The 18,657-nt window shown below is 36.9% G+C and overlaps 1 protein-coding gene across 3 annotated transcripts in view; it reads left to right on the top strand.

Moving 5' to 3' along the window:
- The window catches only part of LRP12 (LDL receptor related protein 12), an 88,738-nt gene that overhangs the window by 66,342 nt on the left and 3,739 nt on the right, over nucleotides 1-18,657 (top strand). For all 3 annotated transcript variants that reach the window (XM_052651627.1, XM_052651626.1, XM_052651628.1), the window contains 4 exons: nucleotides 1,804-1,939; nucleotides 11,269-11,471; nucleotides 12,773-13,877; nucleotides 15,329-15,461. In XM_052651627.1, coding sequence (XP_052507587.1) covers nucleotides 1,804-1,939; nucleotides 11,269-11,471; nucleotides 12,773-13,877; nucleotides 15,329-15,461 — 1,577 coding nt within the window. The remainder of the gene's footprint in view (nucleotides 1-1,803; nucleotides 1,940-11,268; nucleotides 11,472-12,772; nucleotides 13,878-15,328; nucleotides 15,462-18,657) is intronic.

Genomic DNA, 18,657 nt, shown 5'->3' on the forward strand with positions numbered 1-18,657 from the left:
GATAGTCTGGTCTGTCAGAGTTGTATCAAATAAGAGATTCCAAGATTTTAAATTTTATTGAAGGTTTAAACATTCATTGCTTTTTTTTTTTTAGCCTGTGACTCTTGAGGGAGACTAAATTCTGGGATTATTAGCTGAATTCTGGATTGTTAAAATGTGAACTGTGAGAGTTCAAGATAATGAAGGGAGAATCAGTTCAGTTCAGTCTCTCAGTCATGTCCAGTACTTTGCGACCCTGTGGATTGCAGCACGCCAGGCTTCCTTGTCCATCATTAACTCCTGGGGCTTGCTCAAACTCATGTCCCTCACATCGGTGATGCCATCCAAGCATCTCATCCTCTGTCGTCCCCTTCTCTCCTGCCTTCAGTCTTTGCCAGCATCAGGGTCTTTTCCAAGGAGTCAGTGTTTCGCATCAGGTGGCCAGAGTATTGGAGTTTCAACTTCAGCATCAGTCCTTCCAATGAATATTCTACTGATTTCCTTTAGGATGGACTGGTTGGATCCCCTTGCAGTCCAAGGGACCCTCAAGAGTCTTCTCCAACACCACAGTTCAAAAGCATCAATTCTTAGGCACTCAGCTTTCTTTATAGTCCAACTCTTAACAATCCATACATGGCTACTGGAGAAACCATAGCCTTGACTAGATGGAACTTTGTTGGCAAAGTAATGTCTCTGCTTTTGAATATGCTGTCTAGGTTGGTCAAAACTTTTCTTCCCGGGAATAAGCATCTTTCAATTTCATGGCTGCTACCATCTGTGGTGATTTTGGAGCCCCCCAAAATAAAATTTGTCACTATTTCCATTGTTTCCCCATCTATTTGCCGTGAAATGATGGGACTTGATGCCATGATCTTAGTTTTCTAAATGTTGAGTTTTAAGCCAACTTTTTCACTCTCCTCTTTCACTTTCATCAAGAGGCTCTTTAGTTCTTCTTCGCTTTCTTCCGTAAGTGTGGTGTCATCTGCCTGTCTGTGGTTATTGATATTTCTCCCAGCAATCTTAATTCCAGTTTGTTTTTCATCCAGCCCAGCATTTTGTATGATGTACTCTGCGTATAAGTTAAATAAGCAGGGTGATAGTATAATGCAGGCAAAGTGCTGGTAGTAGTTTGAATTTATCCTGTTTCTTCTAAGATATTTAGATATCTAACCACATAATGATAACTTTAATCACTGACTGTTTCAAGCCTTTGTTTTTAAAATTATTTAGGGATCATTTATGACTTTATAATAAGGATTGGAAGTGTTCCTGGAATGAATTAAAGAACTTGAATTAAAGAAACATTTGAAGTAATGTTTTGCTGCTTTTATCTAATCATCTACCCACTTCTTAACAACTCAGCATCTTACTGTTGTGTTTATATGTGCTTTCCTTTAATTATTTTGTTCAGAAGACTATATGATTTTTTTTAAGTATCCAAAAAGTAGTTCAGTAAAGTTGATTTTTAGGTAGTTATAATAAATAAATTTAAAAGGTGCATCTTGGGAAAAAGATAGATGGATAGATGTACCAGTTGATCTCCATGGCTAAAGCTAGCAGTCTTGACTCTTAAATTGTATTCAGAGATCCAAATTGAAAACTTCCACACCTCCCCAAGACTTTATACTTAATTAGGATAAGATAATTTGACTAAAAGGAAAGAAAACAATCTAATTAGAATAATGAAAGTTTTTAAGGTTGGCCATACCGTATTTATTGTATATGATTTGACATCTGACATGTTTCTTTTTAATAAGTACTGATTTACTTAATGCTTTATTTAAAATACAACAGTTTTCTAAGATTGCTTTGATTATCTTCCAGCCTGTGGAGAAACTCCAGAACAGATTCGAGCACCGAGTGGGATAATCACGAGCCCAGGCTGGCCTTCCGAATATCCTGCCAGAATCAACTGTAGCTGGTTCATAAGGGCAAACCCAGGGGAAATCATTACTATAAGGTAATTCTGATACCTCCTTGTATTATTGTATGATATTTTATTACAAAATATAAATCCACTTTCCAAGTATCATCACTCAACATGCAGTAGTATAAAAAGATGATTTTTAGACAGTAAATTGTATTTATCATTACTGTCTTGAGGGGAGGAATAACGGCCCATTTTCCCCCTTCTATTAGGGCATATGTTTTGAATATTTTCTAATGGTGATAATGAATTTGTGCTGAGCCATCCATATTCTTCTAGGCAATTTTTTAACAAAAGCCACACATCTGCAGAATAGTTCATTAGAATCAAGAGTGTAATCTTTGGCAATGAGACAAATAAACAGACTTACTAATTCACTTGGAGATCTAGCCCATAATCTTGGTCTTGAAAGTAGAGTCCTCTACCTTAATGAATTAAAACATAATTGTAGACTATGCCTGTGTATATGTTATATGTGTATAAAACTTGAAGTAAGCTGATGATGGATAAATACTGTGTCTAGGAAAAGCTCATTTTTCATAACAGTGAGACAATAGATCATTTGTTAAGAATAAAAAATGAAATATAATCCTAGGGAAAATAACCGTAAACTTAAAATCCTAAGAATAAATAAGATATAAATAAGGAAGATTAAGAGTATTTTAAAGACATTTAAAATTGTAGAGAAAAACTATGGGAATAAGATACTAAGGAGGAAATACCCAGTAGAACCAGTTATTGCTTGCTTAAGGAAATTATATTGGGGTTATTAGAGGAAAAAATTGGCCTGAAGGGGAGAAAAAAGTGTACCTAAACAGAGAACTATAACACAATTAAGAATCCCATTTCTATCATGAGATATTACAAAGGCATCCTTGACATTCTTTCATTATTTACATTTTTATGGATAAGAATCTCTGAACGTTAGATTTAAAAGAGACCTCGTAGATCATAGACACATATCCCTTCATTTTTACATTTTCAAAAAGGTGGGATTCTAAATTAAGCCTATGTTTGAACGTTTCCATCTTCCTTTTTTATATTTATTAACTGATGAGAGGACCAGTCACTTGAGGAACACAGTTGTTGTCTGTCCCCTTTTTTCTGTGGAAGCCATAAAACAGCCACATATGGTATGTTTTCCTTTGGTTCCTCTCTGCCCTGAGCCATATCTTCTGGAACACTGAAGCTGAGCATCTGTGGAAGCAGTACCACTCCTCTGTGAGAAGTACGATTCCCTTGCCTGATGCATGGGTGGGATGTGCCATGAAAGTTATTACCCTTCTATAACGGTACCAACATTGGAATCTGAACAATATGTCTGTTTTCTGCTACTTACAATATGACTTAAGTACAAATGTGTTTCCAAAGCAACATTTTACCATAGGGATTCCAAATATTTTTTAAACATGAAACTAGCATTTTTAGAGATTTTTCTTCTTTTAACCTAAAATTTCAACCCCAAATTAAATTTTCAACCTACCAGCTCAGTTATGTAAAACTTGGCAATTCTTGCCAGCACAGAGGAGATGACATGGAATACTGCCATCTGGTTCTGATCATGTGTTGGATCCTTGAGATGTCACAAAGCTACACTAAAAATCAAGCACATTATTGAAATGCAGAGTATTAGAGGTGAGCCCAACACAGCTAAAGGAAGATTTCCTAAATTCTGAACCGAGTTAACAAATTTGCATTTACATAGCCAGTCTCATAAAATAAGAAAGTAATTTTAGTAATTGTCCTAGTTCTTACTGAAACCATTATCATGGTAATAACAGACTTTTAAAAGATGACATACTGACATAATATGCAAAGAAAGTCAAGTTTCACTTGGGAATATTGGTGTAATATCTCTAAAAAATTGTTCAAAAGAAATTTATACCATGATCAAATGCAGTTCATTTAAACACACAAATTAGTCAATATTAGGAAACATTAAATTCATTTACCATATTAAGTCAGAGAAAAGGTGTATGATTATCTAGACACAGGTTTTAAAACTTTTTGGTAAAATGAAAATCAACATGCATTCCTGAGTTTAAAATAATTACAATATAGATAAACTAAAATTACATGCTATAAACAAATAATACTTAGACCTCTCCTTGTAAAACTGGTTAAACTAATTAACCAGTTTATAAGCATTTTTATCCTTTCCCTGGAAATCTGCTAAAATTCACAAGGCCACCTTATCCTCTGTCTACCTTATCCTCTGTCCACCTTATCCACAGAGGATTGGATTCTGGTTCCCTGCTTGAAGCCAAGGACTAGGGTCAGGATATTTTGCTTAAGAAAGGAGGCTGAAGAAGACTTCTACTAACCACTGCTTGAACTCTCATGGAGCTGAGACCTTAGAAAGATAGGATGACATACCATAACAAATGGGAATTTTACTAAGTCCCTTACTGATTCTGTGACACGATTGTAACACTGCTCTGAACTGCCACGTTAGGGCTGGTTTTAGAAAGGAGGCCTAAATGGAGGAAGTTACAGAGCAGACGCTGTGGGGCAATATAGGGAGAAAAAAATTTAAAACAGCACCAAAAATCCTCCTCAGAAGCTTGCAACCCCAAAATTTCTAGAATGTATGAAAAAATTTAATATTAACCAAAACAGCCAACAAAATCAAACTGTTAGTCACTCAATCGTGTCCGACTCTTTGTGACCCTATGGACTACAGCCTGCCAGGCTGCTCTGAGGTCCATGAAATTCTCCAGGCAAGAATACTGGAGTGGGTAGCCATTCTCTTCTCACAGGGATTGAACCTGCGTCTCCTGCATTGCTGGCAGATTCTTTGCCATCTCAGCCACCAGGGAAGCAAGTTGGAACACAGATTTACTACAGACGTTATGCAATTTAATATACTGGATTTTTTTTTCTTAACCTTCTTTATGTCATGAGCACTTCGGTAGTTTGGTGAAACCTATAAATCCATTCCCAGAATATTTTTAAATGTATAGAATAAAACACATAGCATTACAAAAGAAACCAGTTATTCCTGAAACACAGCTATCAGATATTTTTACAAATACATATATGTTTATTAACAATTAGTGAGCAAGCCATGCTTTTAACAGTTACTATAATTTCAAAGTGGTTTTGAGTGTAAGTAGTTACTCTAGATATCTACTAAAACTGAAATGTAATATGAAATTTTCTATGATTTCTACTGGTGACAGTGTGAGAAGCATTATCAAAACTATTCATAGTATGTTTATTTTCACAAGTGAAGCAATGTTAATGAAATGTTAAATTTCAGTTACAGATGGGTGAAAATAAAATTGTTGATTTTTCTACTGAATTTGAGAATTTGAAAGGGGATTAGAAACACTGAATACTTGTAGCTGGACTTTATTAGACCAAAGTGTCCCTGGTGGCTCAGTGGTAATGAATCCACCTACCAACGCAGGAGACGTGGGTTTGATCCCTGGATCAGAAAGATCCTCTGGAGAAGGGACTGGCAACCTGTTCCAGTATTCTTGCCTGGGAAATCCCATGGACAGAGAAGCCTGGCAGACTATAGTCCATGGAGTTGTAAAAGAATGGGACATGACTTAGCAGCTAAACAACAACAACAAAGACCAAAGCAGAGGGAAAGAAATTTTTTTAAAAAACCTATTAATATAGGAGAATACAGGAAAAGAGGGAAGTGAGAAAACCCTATCCCCAACCCAAGTAGAATTTTAAAAAAAGTCTCACTTAACATTTAGAAGATAGACTATCCAGTCAGGTTTATTGGTCAGTTAACTGGTATGATCCTTCTCTGATGGGCTTTAGGAACATACCTAAAAGAGTACCAATACAGAACATCTAAATAATAAAGGTAGGAAAAGATAAGCTATGAAATACTGATCAGAAGAGAGCTAGTGTAGGAGGGTTAATCAATTGTAATTGACTTCAAAACAAAATATTAATAACAAATGGAAGATATAATCGTGGTTAGATGTTCTGTACCTAATAACGCAGCCTGAAACCAAGCAAAAGCAAACTGTAGGGAATTACCAAGCAAATCTGACCAAGTTTTACTAGTCCACAATTACTGTGGAAGTTTGTAAACATTTATCTGAATTTAAACAGGAAAACAGTAAGTAAAAATAGAGAAATTTTGATATTAATCCAGTAGACACATATATCACGTATATGTGTGATTTTTATACCTATCTCAGTGGATAGAGAATGCACATTCCTTTTAATGACATGTACAACATTTATTTTAAAATTGATTATACATTAAATAACAAAGGAATTCTCATTGTATTTCCAGCCTACATCATTCAGGTTGTGTTCTCTGACCATAACACAGTTAAATTGGAAAACAACAATTAGAAAGCCCATATGTTCAGAAACATATTCCTAAATAACAACTGCACCAAAGATGGAAGGCACAGTGGAACTCAAAATATTTTTAAATAGCCGTAATGAAAATATTAGATATTAAAACTGTTGAACTACATTGAAACAGCAGTTAGTGAAAAATTTACAACTTTAATGCATTGAATTAAAAATAAATGCATGGAAAGTAAAGTGGAAAATATATTAGCTCAGCATTTTCTCAAGAGTTAGAATAAAAACTACAGGGTAATCTTTACCAGAAAATAATTAAACAGAAAAAATGAATTAAAATTAAACAGAAAAAAAAACAGAAAAAAATCTTTATCAGAAATAATTAAACAGAAAAAAAAAACTGGTTTTCTGAAAAACTGAGGAAAATAAACAAAGACAGATCTCAAGGCAAGAGTGAAGGAAAAAAAAGATATAGAAATAAGAACAAAAATGTCTATAGTTATAAATACAACAACAGAGATTTTAAAAGTCACAAAGGAATATCGTGAATGGTTTATATTGATACTTCCATAAATTAGATGAAGTGAATCATTTTCTGAATGTGTGTTACCAAATTGATTCAAGAAGAATTAGAAAACTAACTAATGCAGTACCATTAAATAAATTAAATCAACAGTCAAAATAAGATTCTACACCCAGATAATTTTACAGGCAATGCCAAATGAATAGAGAAAGAAGTGTTCTTAACTTTCAAAAATTTTAAAAATCAAACAATATTGAAGTTAATTTAACAAAAAGGACCAAAACAGGGTTACATACTGTCACTGCTTGTACTTGAACCCTCAATCAATACAACACTCCAACAAATAGAAATTAGTGATATTTTAAAAAAATGAAAAGGAAGACGTAAAATTCTTATTTGCCAGTGTTACACTTATCTACAAAGAAAACCCAAACAAATTTAAAGACCATAGATACAAAAATTTAAACAGTTGTGTGAAAGTACTATGTGAAGTTTTGCCGTGATAAATTTTACTTTTAAGGGCAAATGACTTCTAAGAAAATTTAAATTATCAAAATTGACTTATTGAAAGTTTAGGAAAAGCTGATTAAACCAAAAAGCATGAAGAAATGGAAAACATCTACCCTAAATCATCTGTACTGTGAAGAAGCACAAGGTGCAGATTTGTAAACAATCTGTTACATAAACTATTACAAAGCATAAAAAAAGAAGACTGAAAACTGTTTCTACTTATAAATGTGTTTTAAGCACCCTAAATGAATATTGGAAAATCAAATCCTCATAGTGTATACATGAAGAGACAACTACTGATTATTTCTTTTGTTCTGGATCAGGTCCCTGATTTCATGAATCTTAAACATTTTAGTTGATTAAAAGTTGGGAATTCCCTGATGGCTTAGTGGTTAGAATTCCAGGCTTTCCCTGCCATGACCCAGGTTCAATCCGTGGTCAGGGAACTGAGATTCCACAAGCCAGCATAAACATTCAGTTCAGTTCAGTCGCTCAGTCGTGTCCGACTCTTTGCGACCTCATGAGTCGCAGCACGCCAGGCCTCCCTGTCCATCACCAACTCCCGGAGTTCACGCAGACTCACATCCATCGAGTCAGTGATGCCATCCAGCCATCTCATCCTCTGTCGTCCCCTTCTCCTCCTGCCCCCAATCCCTCCCAGCATCAGAGTCTTTTCCAATGAGTCAGCTCTTCACATGAGGTGGCCAAAGTACTGGAGTTTCAGCTTTAGCATCATTCCTTCCAAAGAAATCCCAGGGCTGATCTCCTTCAGAATAGATTGGTTGGATCTCCTTGCAGTCCAAGGGACTCTCAAGATAGGGGTACATATATCTTTTCTAATTAATGTTTTGTTTTCTTCCATAAATATCTAGGAGTGGAATTGCTAGATCATATGGTAGTTCTATTTTTAGTTTTCTGAGGAATCTCCATACTGTTTTCCATGTGGTTCCACCAACAGTGCACAAAGGTGGTTCCCTTTTTTCCACATCCTGACCAACACGGCTTTGACAGATGTGAGGTGGTATCTCATTGTGGTTTTGTGTTGCATTTCCCTTGATGATTAGAAATGTTGAGCATCTTTTCATATGCCTGTTGGCCATCTGTATGTCTCCTTTGGAAAAATGTCTGTTCAGATGCTCTGCCAACCCACTTTAATTAGGTTGTTTTTTTGATACTGAGTTGTATGAGTTCTTTGTGTATTTTGGATAATTAACCCCTTATTGGACATGTCATTTGCAAATATCTTCTCCCATTCAGCACAGCCACTGTGGAAAACAGCACATAAGTTCCTGAAAAACTGAAAAATAGAACTGCCACACGACCTTGCAGTTCCACTCTTCATACCCAAAGAAAATGAAAATATATATATATAATTTGGAAAGATAAATGCATCCCAGTGTTCATAGCAACATTGTTTATTGTAGCCAAGACATGAAATACAGATAAATGGATAAAAATTATGTGTTGGGGGGGTGGGGAGAGGTGTGTATGGTGGTGGAATATTTCTCAGCCATAAAAAAGAATGAAATTTTGCCATTTCCAACAGTGTGGATAGACCTACAAGGATATTATGCTTAGTGAAATAAGTCAGAAAGAGAAAGACAAATACTGTATATTTTTAGTTTATGTGGAATCTGAAAAATAAAACACATTAGTGAATATAACAAAACAGAAACAGACTCACAAATACAGAGAACAAACTAGTGGTTACCAGTGGAGAGGGATAAGATAAGTGGAGGACTGTTGAGGTACAAACTACTATGTATAAAATTAAAAAGTTATAAGGATGTAATATACAGCACACAAGAATATAGCCAATATGTAGTAATAATTTTATATGGAGTATAAGCTATAAAAATATCAAGTTACTGTGTTGTATCCCTGAAACTAATATAATGTTGTTAGTCAACCATACTTCAAAAAAAATCTGTCTCATTAACAGATACCATTAAGAAAGTGAAAAAGCAACCCATGAATAGAGAAAATATTAGCAATACACATATCTAATAAAGTACTTGGATCCAGAATGTACAAAGAATTTTTATAGCTCAAATTTTTTTAAAAGGACAGGAGACTTGAACAGACACTTCAAAGAAGATATAAGAATGTCCAATAAGCACATGAAAAAATGTTCAACATCATTGGTCTTTCAGGAAATGCACACAAAACAACCATGAGAGATGCCATTTCATGCCCAGTAATGGCTGAAATTCAAAATACTTTTAGCACCAACTAAATTTAGCATCAAATTTAGCACCACAGGGAGCACCAACTACTGGAGAGTATGGGTGTGAGTGGTTGTACATATATATCTTGTGTAACCTACATGCCTCAAAAAGATACGTTTAAAAGTGAAAGTGATAGTTGATCAGTTATATCCAACTCTTCATGACGCCATGGACTGTAGCCCGCCAGGCTCCTCCATCCATGGAATTCTCCAGATAAGAATACTGGAGTGAGTAGCCATTACCTTCTCTAGGGAATCTTCCCAACCCAGGGATCGAAACTGAGTCTCCTGCATTGCAGGCAGATTGTTTACCGTCCAAGCCACCAGGGAAGCCCCACATGTTTATAAAGAGCTCTTGAATAAGAATACATTTCAGTGTACGAAGGATATAACAGTGCGATTCACAGGAAAAGAAATAGAAATATCTAATAAACATAGGAAAAGTGTTTCAATCTCAGTAAATAAGGAAATGGAGACCAGAACAATGATAAATTTATTTTATGCAGCTAATTGGCAACAAATCTTTGGAAATAAAATGCTTCCTTTTGCCAGAGTTGTAGAGTATAAGGTACTTTTTCACACACATTCAGTGGAATTGTGAGTTGGTATAAACATTTTCTCAATGCCACCATCAACTTTAAAGTGGAATTGCATGCTTGGATCTAACAATTCTACTTCTAGAAAAAGCTGTCCTACAGAAATACTTGCTTATGTGTGTATGGAGAGAACATGTATGTGAATTCCTTAAAGCATTGTTCATAATAGTGAAAAACTGGAAGCAGTCAAAATGTCAGCCTTTGTTCTAGTTACTCAAAATATTTAAAGAGGAAATAGCCTGGTGTAATAATCCTCAGATAATTAACTTTATCATCACTTGGCTTTAAGGCAAAGGCAAGGAATCTCACTTTTTGGCTAATTTTTTATGTGCTGCTTCTTTGACTGTTTTGTCCTTTGCGTACATGCTCAGTTCCTCAGCCATGTCTGACTTTTTGTGACCATGTGCACTATAGCCCATCAGGCTCCTCTGTCCATTCTTCCCAGGCAAGAATACTGGAATGGGTTGCCGTTTCCTCCTCCAGGGGATCTTCCCAACCCAGAAACAGAACCCACGTCTCTAGCATCTCCAGCATTGGCAGGTGGATTCTTTACCACAGAGCCACTTGGGAAGTCCTTTCTGTCCTTTATTTGTGCCCATGTTTTACAAACTATAAGATAACATTTGGCTATAAATCATTTATGTAGAAAAGTATTCCCAAACTCAGGAACTTGTCACTGAAGTTTTTTTTTTGTTTGTTCATTTTTAACTTCTTTACTTGGCTCAGGTTTGTGCTATTTGCTCTCCTGAAAATGTAAGCTATAAACTTTTCATTATACAAGCAGATGAACCAGTCTAATCTAAGGGAAGGCTGACTTCCTCTGTGTCCTTCAGTTCATTGAATTATGGAGTGGTGTTTCTGGTCCAGAGAACAGTTTAGTGTATTAGAAATTAGAAGTGGTCCTTCCTAAAAACATACAGGGAGAAGAAAAAGGTGCCGTGCCAACTATCTCCTGTTTTTTTTAGCATTATTTTGGAACTTTGTGTTACTTTTGAAGAAGTATTATTCTGGAATCTAGGAAAGAGATATAAATATTAGGAACACAGAAGTATTATTGTTATTATTTTTTGATGAAACAGTTGTATGCTAAGAAGAGCCAGGAGAATCAGTGAATATTTAGAGGCTTATAATAAACTTCTCAGTTATTTTGATTTTTTTTTTATGAAATTTTTTTTCCAAAATTTCCTTTCAATAGCCTTTTCTGACTTTTCATTTGTAGTTTTCAGGATTTTGATATTCAAGGGTCCAGAAGATGCAGTTTGGACTGGTTGACGATAGAAACATACAAGAATATTGAAAGCTACAGAGCCTGTGGTTCCACAATCCCACCGCCGTACATTTCTTCCCAAGACCACGTCTGGATCAGGTTCCATTCTGATGACAGTATCTCTAGGAAGGGTTTCAGGCTGGCATACTTTTCAGGTATGTTTTTATATAAGAAGAAAGGTTTGAAACAGAATTCTATCATATTAACTCCTCAGTCACTTCAGGACTTGCCTTCTAAACAACGTCCATTTTATTGTGACTAAATACCAAGACAGCTGAGATTGAGGAATTCGAGGCAAAAGGTTCAGGTGCCCTAGAGTTAGGTCTCCAAAAGGCATTTTGTATAATCCTAATAAAATGGTTAATTTTACACGCTGAAGTCAGTCTTTGTAAATACTTTGAATATATTTATTTTAAAAGGAACTTTTTTCCCCTCAGGGGTCACCCGTATCCTGCATGTTACTTCAGAATGTGTTTTTGTGTGTGTTACCGTTATCTTTATACCTTCAAAGAAAAGACACAATCAATTTTACTTTCATAGTTTGTAGTATCAGAAGTCTTCTTTTGCTAGTTCTTAAACTTTATCCAAATAGTGTGACCAGATCTTAAAAATATGAAGAACTCCGACATTAGAGTCCCGTAAACTTTTGCTGAAAATAATTTTATATTTTTCTGAAATTAACATGGTCACCTTTAGCAACATATGCTAATTTTTCTCTTTTTTATTAAAAGCACGTCTTTGTAATAATTACTTAGATTCTGAAGCAATTTCTGTCACCTATTTGCCAGTAAATAAGTTGCTGATGGAGAGGAAAGCCTTTGGCTGACATCATCAGTGTGGACTGTAGGATGCTAATGTTTAGTTTTCTTTCCCTATCTCGTTCTTGATACATATTTAGGATAGCCTACTAAACAATTAGAATTCTATGAACATTTCAGTTCTTTTCTCTCTCCTTCCCCCTGCTCTTGAGTCTAGATAATGGACTTGCAAGATATTGTGTATATGTACATAAATAAATATAAATAACTAGAAAAGAACATTAAAATGGATTGATTTGAAAAGGTGATTATTATGGAGGAGTTTTTCTTCATTTCAAAATGTTTATTCAGTAGGATATTTAAAATTCTTAGGCAGTATATCCTCCTGGCTCATATATCTTATATCACTTTACTAAATGTTCTGTAGCAAAGCAGCTTCTGCAAAAACAGAATCGGTCCTTTATCTTTAGATCAGCTGTAGAGATCTTCATGGAACAAACCATAAGTATTATTTAATTAAAGTTCTGAGTAATCAGTAAGCCAGTATTAATTAAATTTTTTGCTTAAGCCCAGCTATCACCTGAGCTAATTAATTAACATTTACAATAAAAATACCACTTGCTGTTACATATCCTTTAAAGAATATGTTTTTTTTCCCTCCTTACCTCTCCATCTCCCTCCTCTCACTGACCTCTCAGGGAAATCTGAAGAACCAAACTGTGCTTGTGACCAGTTTCGCTGTGGAAATGGAAAGTGCATACCAGCAGCCTGGAAATGCAACAACATGGATGAATGCGGAGACAGTTCTGATGAAGAGATCTGTGCCAGAGAAGCGAATCCTCCAACATCTGCCTCCTTCCAGCCCTGTGCTTACAACCAGTTCCAGTGTCTGTCTCGGTTTACCAAAGTCTACACCTGCCTACCCGAGTCTTTAAAATGCGATGGCAACATTGACTGCCTTGACCTCGGAGATGAGATCGACTGTGATGTGCCCACTTGTGGGCAGTGGTTAAAATATTTTTATGGTACTTTTAATTCTCCCAATTATCCAGACTTTTATCCTCCCGGAAGCAATTGCACCTGGTTAATAGACACTGGTGATCACCGCAAAGTCATCTTACGCTTCACAGACTTTAAACTTGATGGTACTGGTTATGGTGATTATGTCAAAATATACGATGGATTAGAGGAAAATCCGCACAAGCTTCTGCGTGTGTTGACCGCTTTTGATTCTCACGCACCTCTCACTGTCGTGTCTTCTTCTGGACAGATAAGGGTCCATTTCTGTGCTGATAAAGTCAATGCGGCCAGGGGCTTTAATGCTACTTACCAGGTAGATGGCTTCTGTCTGCCGTGGGAGATCCCCTGTGGAGGGAACTGGGGCTGCTACACCGAGCAGCAGCGCTGTGATGGCTACTGGCATTGCCCAAACGGGAGGGACGAGATCAACTGTACCGTATGCCAGAAGGAGGAGTTCCCATGTTCCCGGAATGGTGTCTGCTACCCTCGCTCCGACCGCTGCAACTACCAGAACCACTGCCCAAATGGCTCCGATGAAAAAAACTGCTTTTTTTGCCAGCCAGGAAATTTTCATTGTAAGAACAACCGGTGTGTGTTTGAAAGCTGGGTATGTGACTCTCAGGACGACTGTGGCGATGGCAGTGACGAGGAGAACTGCCCAGTGATTGTGCCAACCCGGGTCATCACTGCAGCCGTCATAGGGAGCCTCATCTGTGGCCTGCTGCTGGTCATTGCCTTGGGGTGCACCTGTAAGCTTTATTCTCTGAGAATGTTTGAACGAAGGTCAGTATCAAGACAGAGCTATGGTGTTGTGTGCTCTGTACAGTAAAAACATGGCCGAGATATTTACAACACATTTTTTAAGGAGATGAGCAATATATTTTTGTTACACTATTGGAGACAGAGCTACATATTGTCTGTGATTTATAAAATTACTATGAACAACGTATGATTCAAAAGGTTAATAAGCGCATTAAAAAACAAACACGAGTTAACGAGGTGAGAAAAGGCAGTCTGTACTGTTTTCAGATTAACATGTTTTATCGGAATTTTGCAAGCTGTAATTCTTGGTTGTAGTGCTTTAACCTGAGTTTTTGTAAATATTAATTCAACAATGCCAGACATTTGAGAGCCTTCTGTGTTCAAAGCAGTATACAGGTGAATAGAGCAATGAGTAGGAGTAATCTCACAGGCAGTTTACTGTTAGAAGGAAGGAACTGATGGGTAGGATTAAATGATAAAACATATAAATGCTATAAGAGCTATAAAATAAAGTGGTATAAAAGTCAGAGGATCTCAGTTAAGTAAGAAATGGTTCAGCGTGAAAGGGTGGCCCTCAGGGAGAGCCGTCTTCCACGTGGCAGAGGAGAGACCTGGAGAAGGTGATGGCAGAAAGGTCTTCTAGAAAGCTCCTGTGGAGACCATGACCATCAGCCCCAGGAGAGCTGCAAGTAATACATAAAACAAAGAATTCACATCCCAGACAGCCAAGAACAGATGCACAGTATCAAAACAACCATATGCTTCTTACTGGCATAAGTGAGCATAAGTGGCCAGAAATGTTTTAATACATTGCAACATAAAAGCAAGTAAGCAACATAAAGAGTGGTAAAGAACCCACCTGCAGTGCAGGACATATATAAGAGACATGGGTTTGATCCCTGGGTAGGGAAGATCCCCTGGAGGAGGGCATGGCAGCCCAGTCTAGTATTCTTGCCTGGAGAAGCCCCATGGACTGAGGAGCATGAAGGATTATAGTCCATAGAGTTGCAAATAGTTGGGCATGACTGAAGGGACTTAGCACACACAGACACACACACACACACACACACAGACACACACACACACACACACACACACACACACACACACACACGAGCCCAGTAGTGTCTTCTAAGAATATTCAAATTCTTTCACCTCAAGTCTCAAGCCCCTATGATCTCAGAAGGGTAAACATCTAGTACTTTTATCTTTTACAGGGATATTTAATTTATTAAAACTTAGTGATCCAGGCCTCTAGTGTAAAATCACATGAGGCTGGACTGTCTGCTTCATCTCTGTTCTCAGTGTAGGGTAGTATAGATCCTCACCAAATGGTGACTGATTCTTCTTTACAAATGAACAAATATATTAAAATTCAGATTGTTTTAATTGTTGATAATTACAGAATTACTTTTTTGGCTTGCCCTTTTTTTTTTTTTTTAACTCCTTTCATCCCTCTGTTTCTCTCAAAGATCATTCGAAACACAGTTGTCCAGAGTGGAAGCAGAACTGTTAAGAAGAGAAGCTCCTCCCTCTTATGGACAATTGATCGCTCAGGGTTTAATTCCACCAGTTGAAGATTTTCCTGTTTGTTCACCTAATCAGGTATGTTACAGTTTATGATTTCTATTTCAGTACCTCTTAAAATGAAGTCTATACTTACATGTAATGGTGAAGGACCCTTGATTGTGTTAGAATTTTTGCAGTTGAGTCAAGAATTAAATAAATGGAAGATTTGAAATTATACAGTTGACTCCTGAACAATGTGGGGGTTAGGGGCGTCAGTGCTCCATGCAGGTGAAAATTCACATGTAACTTTATAGTTGAGCTTCCCAGGTGGCCCAGTAGTAAAGAATCCACCTGCCAGTGCAGGAGATGCAGTTTGATCCCTGGGTCGGGAAGATCCCCTGGAGAAGGAAATGGCAACCCTCTCCAGTATTCTTGCCTGGGAAATCCCATGGACAGAGAAGCCTGGGCTACAATCCATGGGGTCACAAGAGAGCTGGACATGACTGAGCAACTAAACAATAACTTTATAGTCAGCCTTCTGTCTAGAGTTCAGCGTCCACAAGTTCAGCCAACCATAGGGGATGTGGTGCTGTAGTAAAAAAAATCTGTAAGTAAGTGCACCTGGGCAAGCCCGTGTTGCTCAAGGGTCTACTCTAGTTGTTTCCTTATATTTTAACAAATTCAAAAGTATAGTTTTCATTCGTTACTTCTTATTTGGTTACGTGATTCTTAAGCATTTTAATGTTTGCTGCTGCTGCTAAGTCACTTCAGTCGTGTCCGACTCTGTGTGACCCCATAGACAGGCTCCCCCATCCCTAGGATTCTCCAGGCAAGAACACTGGAGTGGGTTGCCATTTCCTAATGTGTAGGATGTGCTTAGTCGCTCAGTCTTGTCCGACTCTTTGCGACCCCATAGACTGTAACCCACCAGGCTTCTCTGTCCATGGGGTTCTCCAGGAGAGAGTTGCCATACCCTCCTCCAGGAGATCTTCCCCACCCAGGGATCAAACCTGTGTCTCTTACGTTTCCTTCATTGGCAGGTGGGTTCTTTACCAGTAGCACCATCTGGGAAACCCTAATGTTTAGAATAATTTAGTACATTGAAATTCAAAAGTAAAGTCTGACAACTTATTTTCTACTTGAACTATTTCGAAGATTTAAGAATAAATACTAAGGTTGATATGCTTAGAAATATGTTAGTAACATGCAAGATTAAAATAAGTCATTGAAAAGAAATTAATATTTCCACCTGCCTTGAGAGAAAACCTCTTCACAGCTGAATTTTACAATGCTTAAAAATCCATATAATTTTCTTTAAATAGTGACTCATTCTTTTTTTTAATTTTTTTAGTTTATTTGGAGTATAGCCAATTAACAGTGTTAACGAAAGTTTCAGGTAGAAGGCAAAGGGGTTCAACCATATATATTTATGTATCCATTCTCCCCCAAACTCCCCTCCCATATAGTCACTCTTTATTAATGTTGCTGAATTCTTTAAATTTTTGTTAGCAATTTTTTAAATTGAAATGTAGTTTATTTACAGTGTTGTCTTAGTTTCTGGTATACAGCAAAGTGATTCAGTTATATACAGTTATATACATTCTTTTTCATATTTTTTTTCTGTAATAGGTTATTACAAGATGCTGAATATAGTTCCTGGCAATTGCTTTTTAAATTTTTCAATTCTTAAAGTTGTGCCAGGGTTCATAAGGCCATAAAGGTTTATACATTTAAAATGTAAATTCATCATGAAATAATTCTAAAAATTGTTCCCAGTATCAGAATTAAGAGAAATTGTTAGACATTGTTTTCCCAGTGATTGAAAGTGAAAGTCATTCAGTCGTGTCTGACTCTTTGCAACTCAATGGATAGTCCATGGAATTCTCCAGGCCAGAATACTGGAGTGGGTAGCTGTTTCCTTCTCCAGGGGATCTTCCCAACCCAAGGATCGAACCCAGGTTTCCTGCTTTGCAGGCAGGTTTTTTCCCAGCTGAGCCACCAGGGAAGCCCAGTGATTAATTCCATTCAAAATGAAAGTGCATTTCCTTTTTGGTAAACGAGATTTCTGATTGCAATCTGTCACCTTATTTGAGTCTTCTTAGGAAGTCTTTGTGAGAATTTATAGTTTTAAAACATTTCTCTGAATATAATTTGCTAAGTAATTCAGAATTTCTATTGGTTAAAATTTTGTGTGCAACATAGGAAGAACCTGCATTGTGGCTTTTTCATAATATATTGTTGTTCCTGCCATGGGGAACGGTTCTTTTTAGGTAGGAATTCAGAGGATGGTTAATTCCATGCACCCCCCTCTACCATCTGTCACCTACCACCAGTATACCTTGAGGGTACCTTCAAGAGTTCAGTCAACTGTGTTACATGGAGCATAGTTCACATATGATAGCCCTCCCTTCTAACACCAATTATAAGTTCAGGGGCTCCCCAAACCATTCTCAGGTTGATAATTCACTAGAAAGCCTCAGAGCTCAATGAAATCTGTTATTTACCATGGTGTAACTTTTATTGCTGGGAAAGGACCCAGATTAAATCAGCCAAAGTAAGAGACATATAGAACAGGGTTCAGGAGATTACCAGACACAAGCCTTCCAATTGTCTCTTCCCCATAATGTCAGGACAGTGTACCTCTCTCAACACCAGTGAATGACAGTATGCTTGAAACATTGCCATCTAGGGAAGCTCACCCAAACCTCGTATCCAAGGTTTTTATAGGAGCTCCATCACATAGGCACAGTTCATCACACACGTGACTGATCCCGGTCTCTAGCCCTTCAGAGATTGACTGATTCTGCTGATTGAAAGCCCTCACCCTGCATCACATTTGTGTGGCTCAGAGCCTCCACCTGAAACACACTGTTACTCTGTGGCTGGCCCAAGGCTCCACGCAATGACAACTTCCATCAAAGATGACATTCCAGGGATTGAGATCTCTTCCCAGAAGTAAAGGGCAAAGGTCAGACTTCACTTTGGGTAAAGTTTCATTAACTCCCCATAACAGCTTTCCTCTTGGGTTATAATTTACCCTGAGAGAATTTTGATTGAAAAAAGTTTTAAAATAAAAACATGTTTGTAAATTAGATTTTATTTAGTTAATGAGACTAAATTCTCAAGTTTGAAACTTTTGTTAATAAAGTATCAAATACCTATATTAGTTTTTAAAAAGAATTATTTTCTGAATTACCATCTCATTCAAAATAGTGATCCTTTCTGAGGCATGCTTTCTTTCTTCTTCTTCATAAACTGAAGAAGTATATGAAATTATTCCTAAAACAATCAT

The sequence above is a fragment of the Budorcas taxicolor genome, chromosome 14 (assembly GCF_023091745.1).
Source record: "Budorcas taxicolor isolate Tak-1 chromosome 14, Takin1.1, whole genome shotgun sequence".
Classification (NCBI taxonomy): Eukaryota; Metazoa; Chordata; class Mammalia; order Artiodactyla; family Bovidae; genus Budorcas; species Budorcas taxicolor.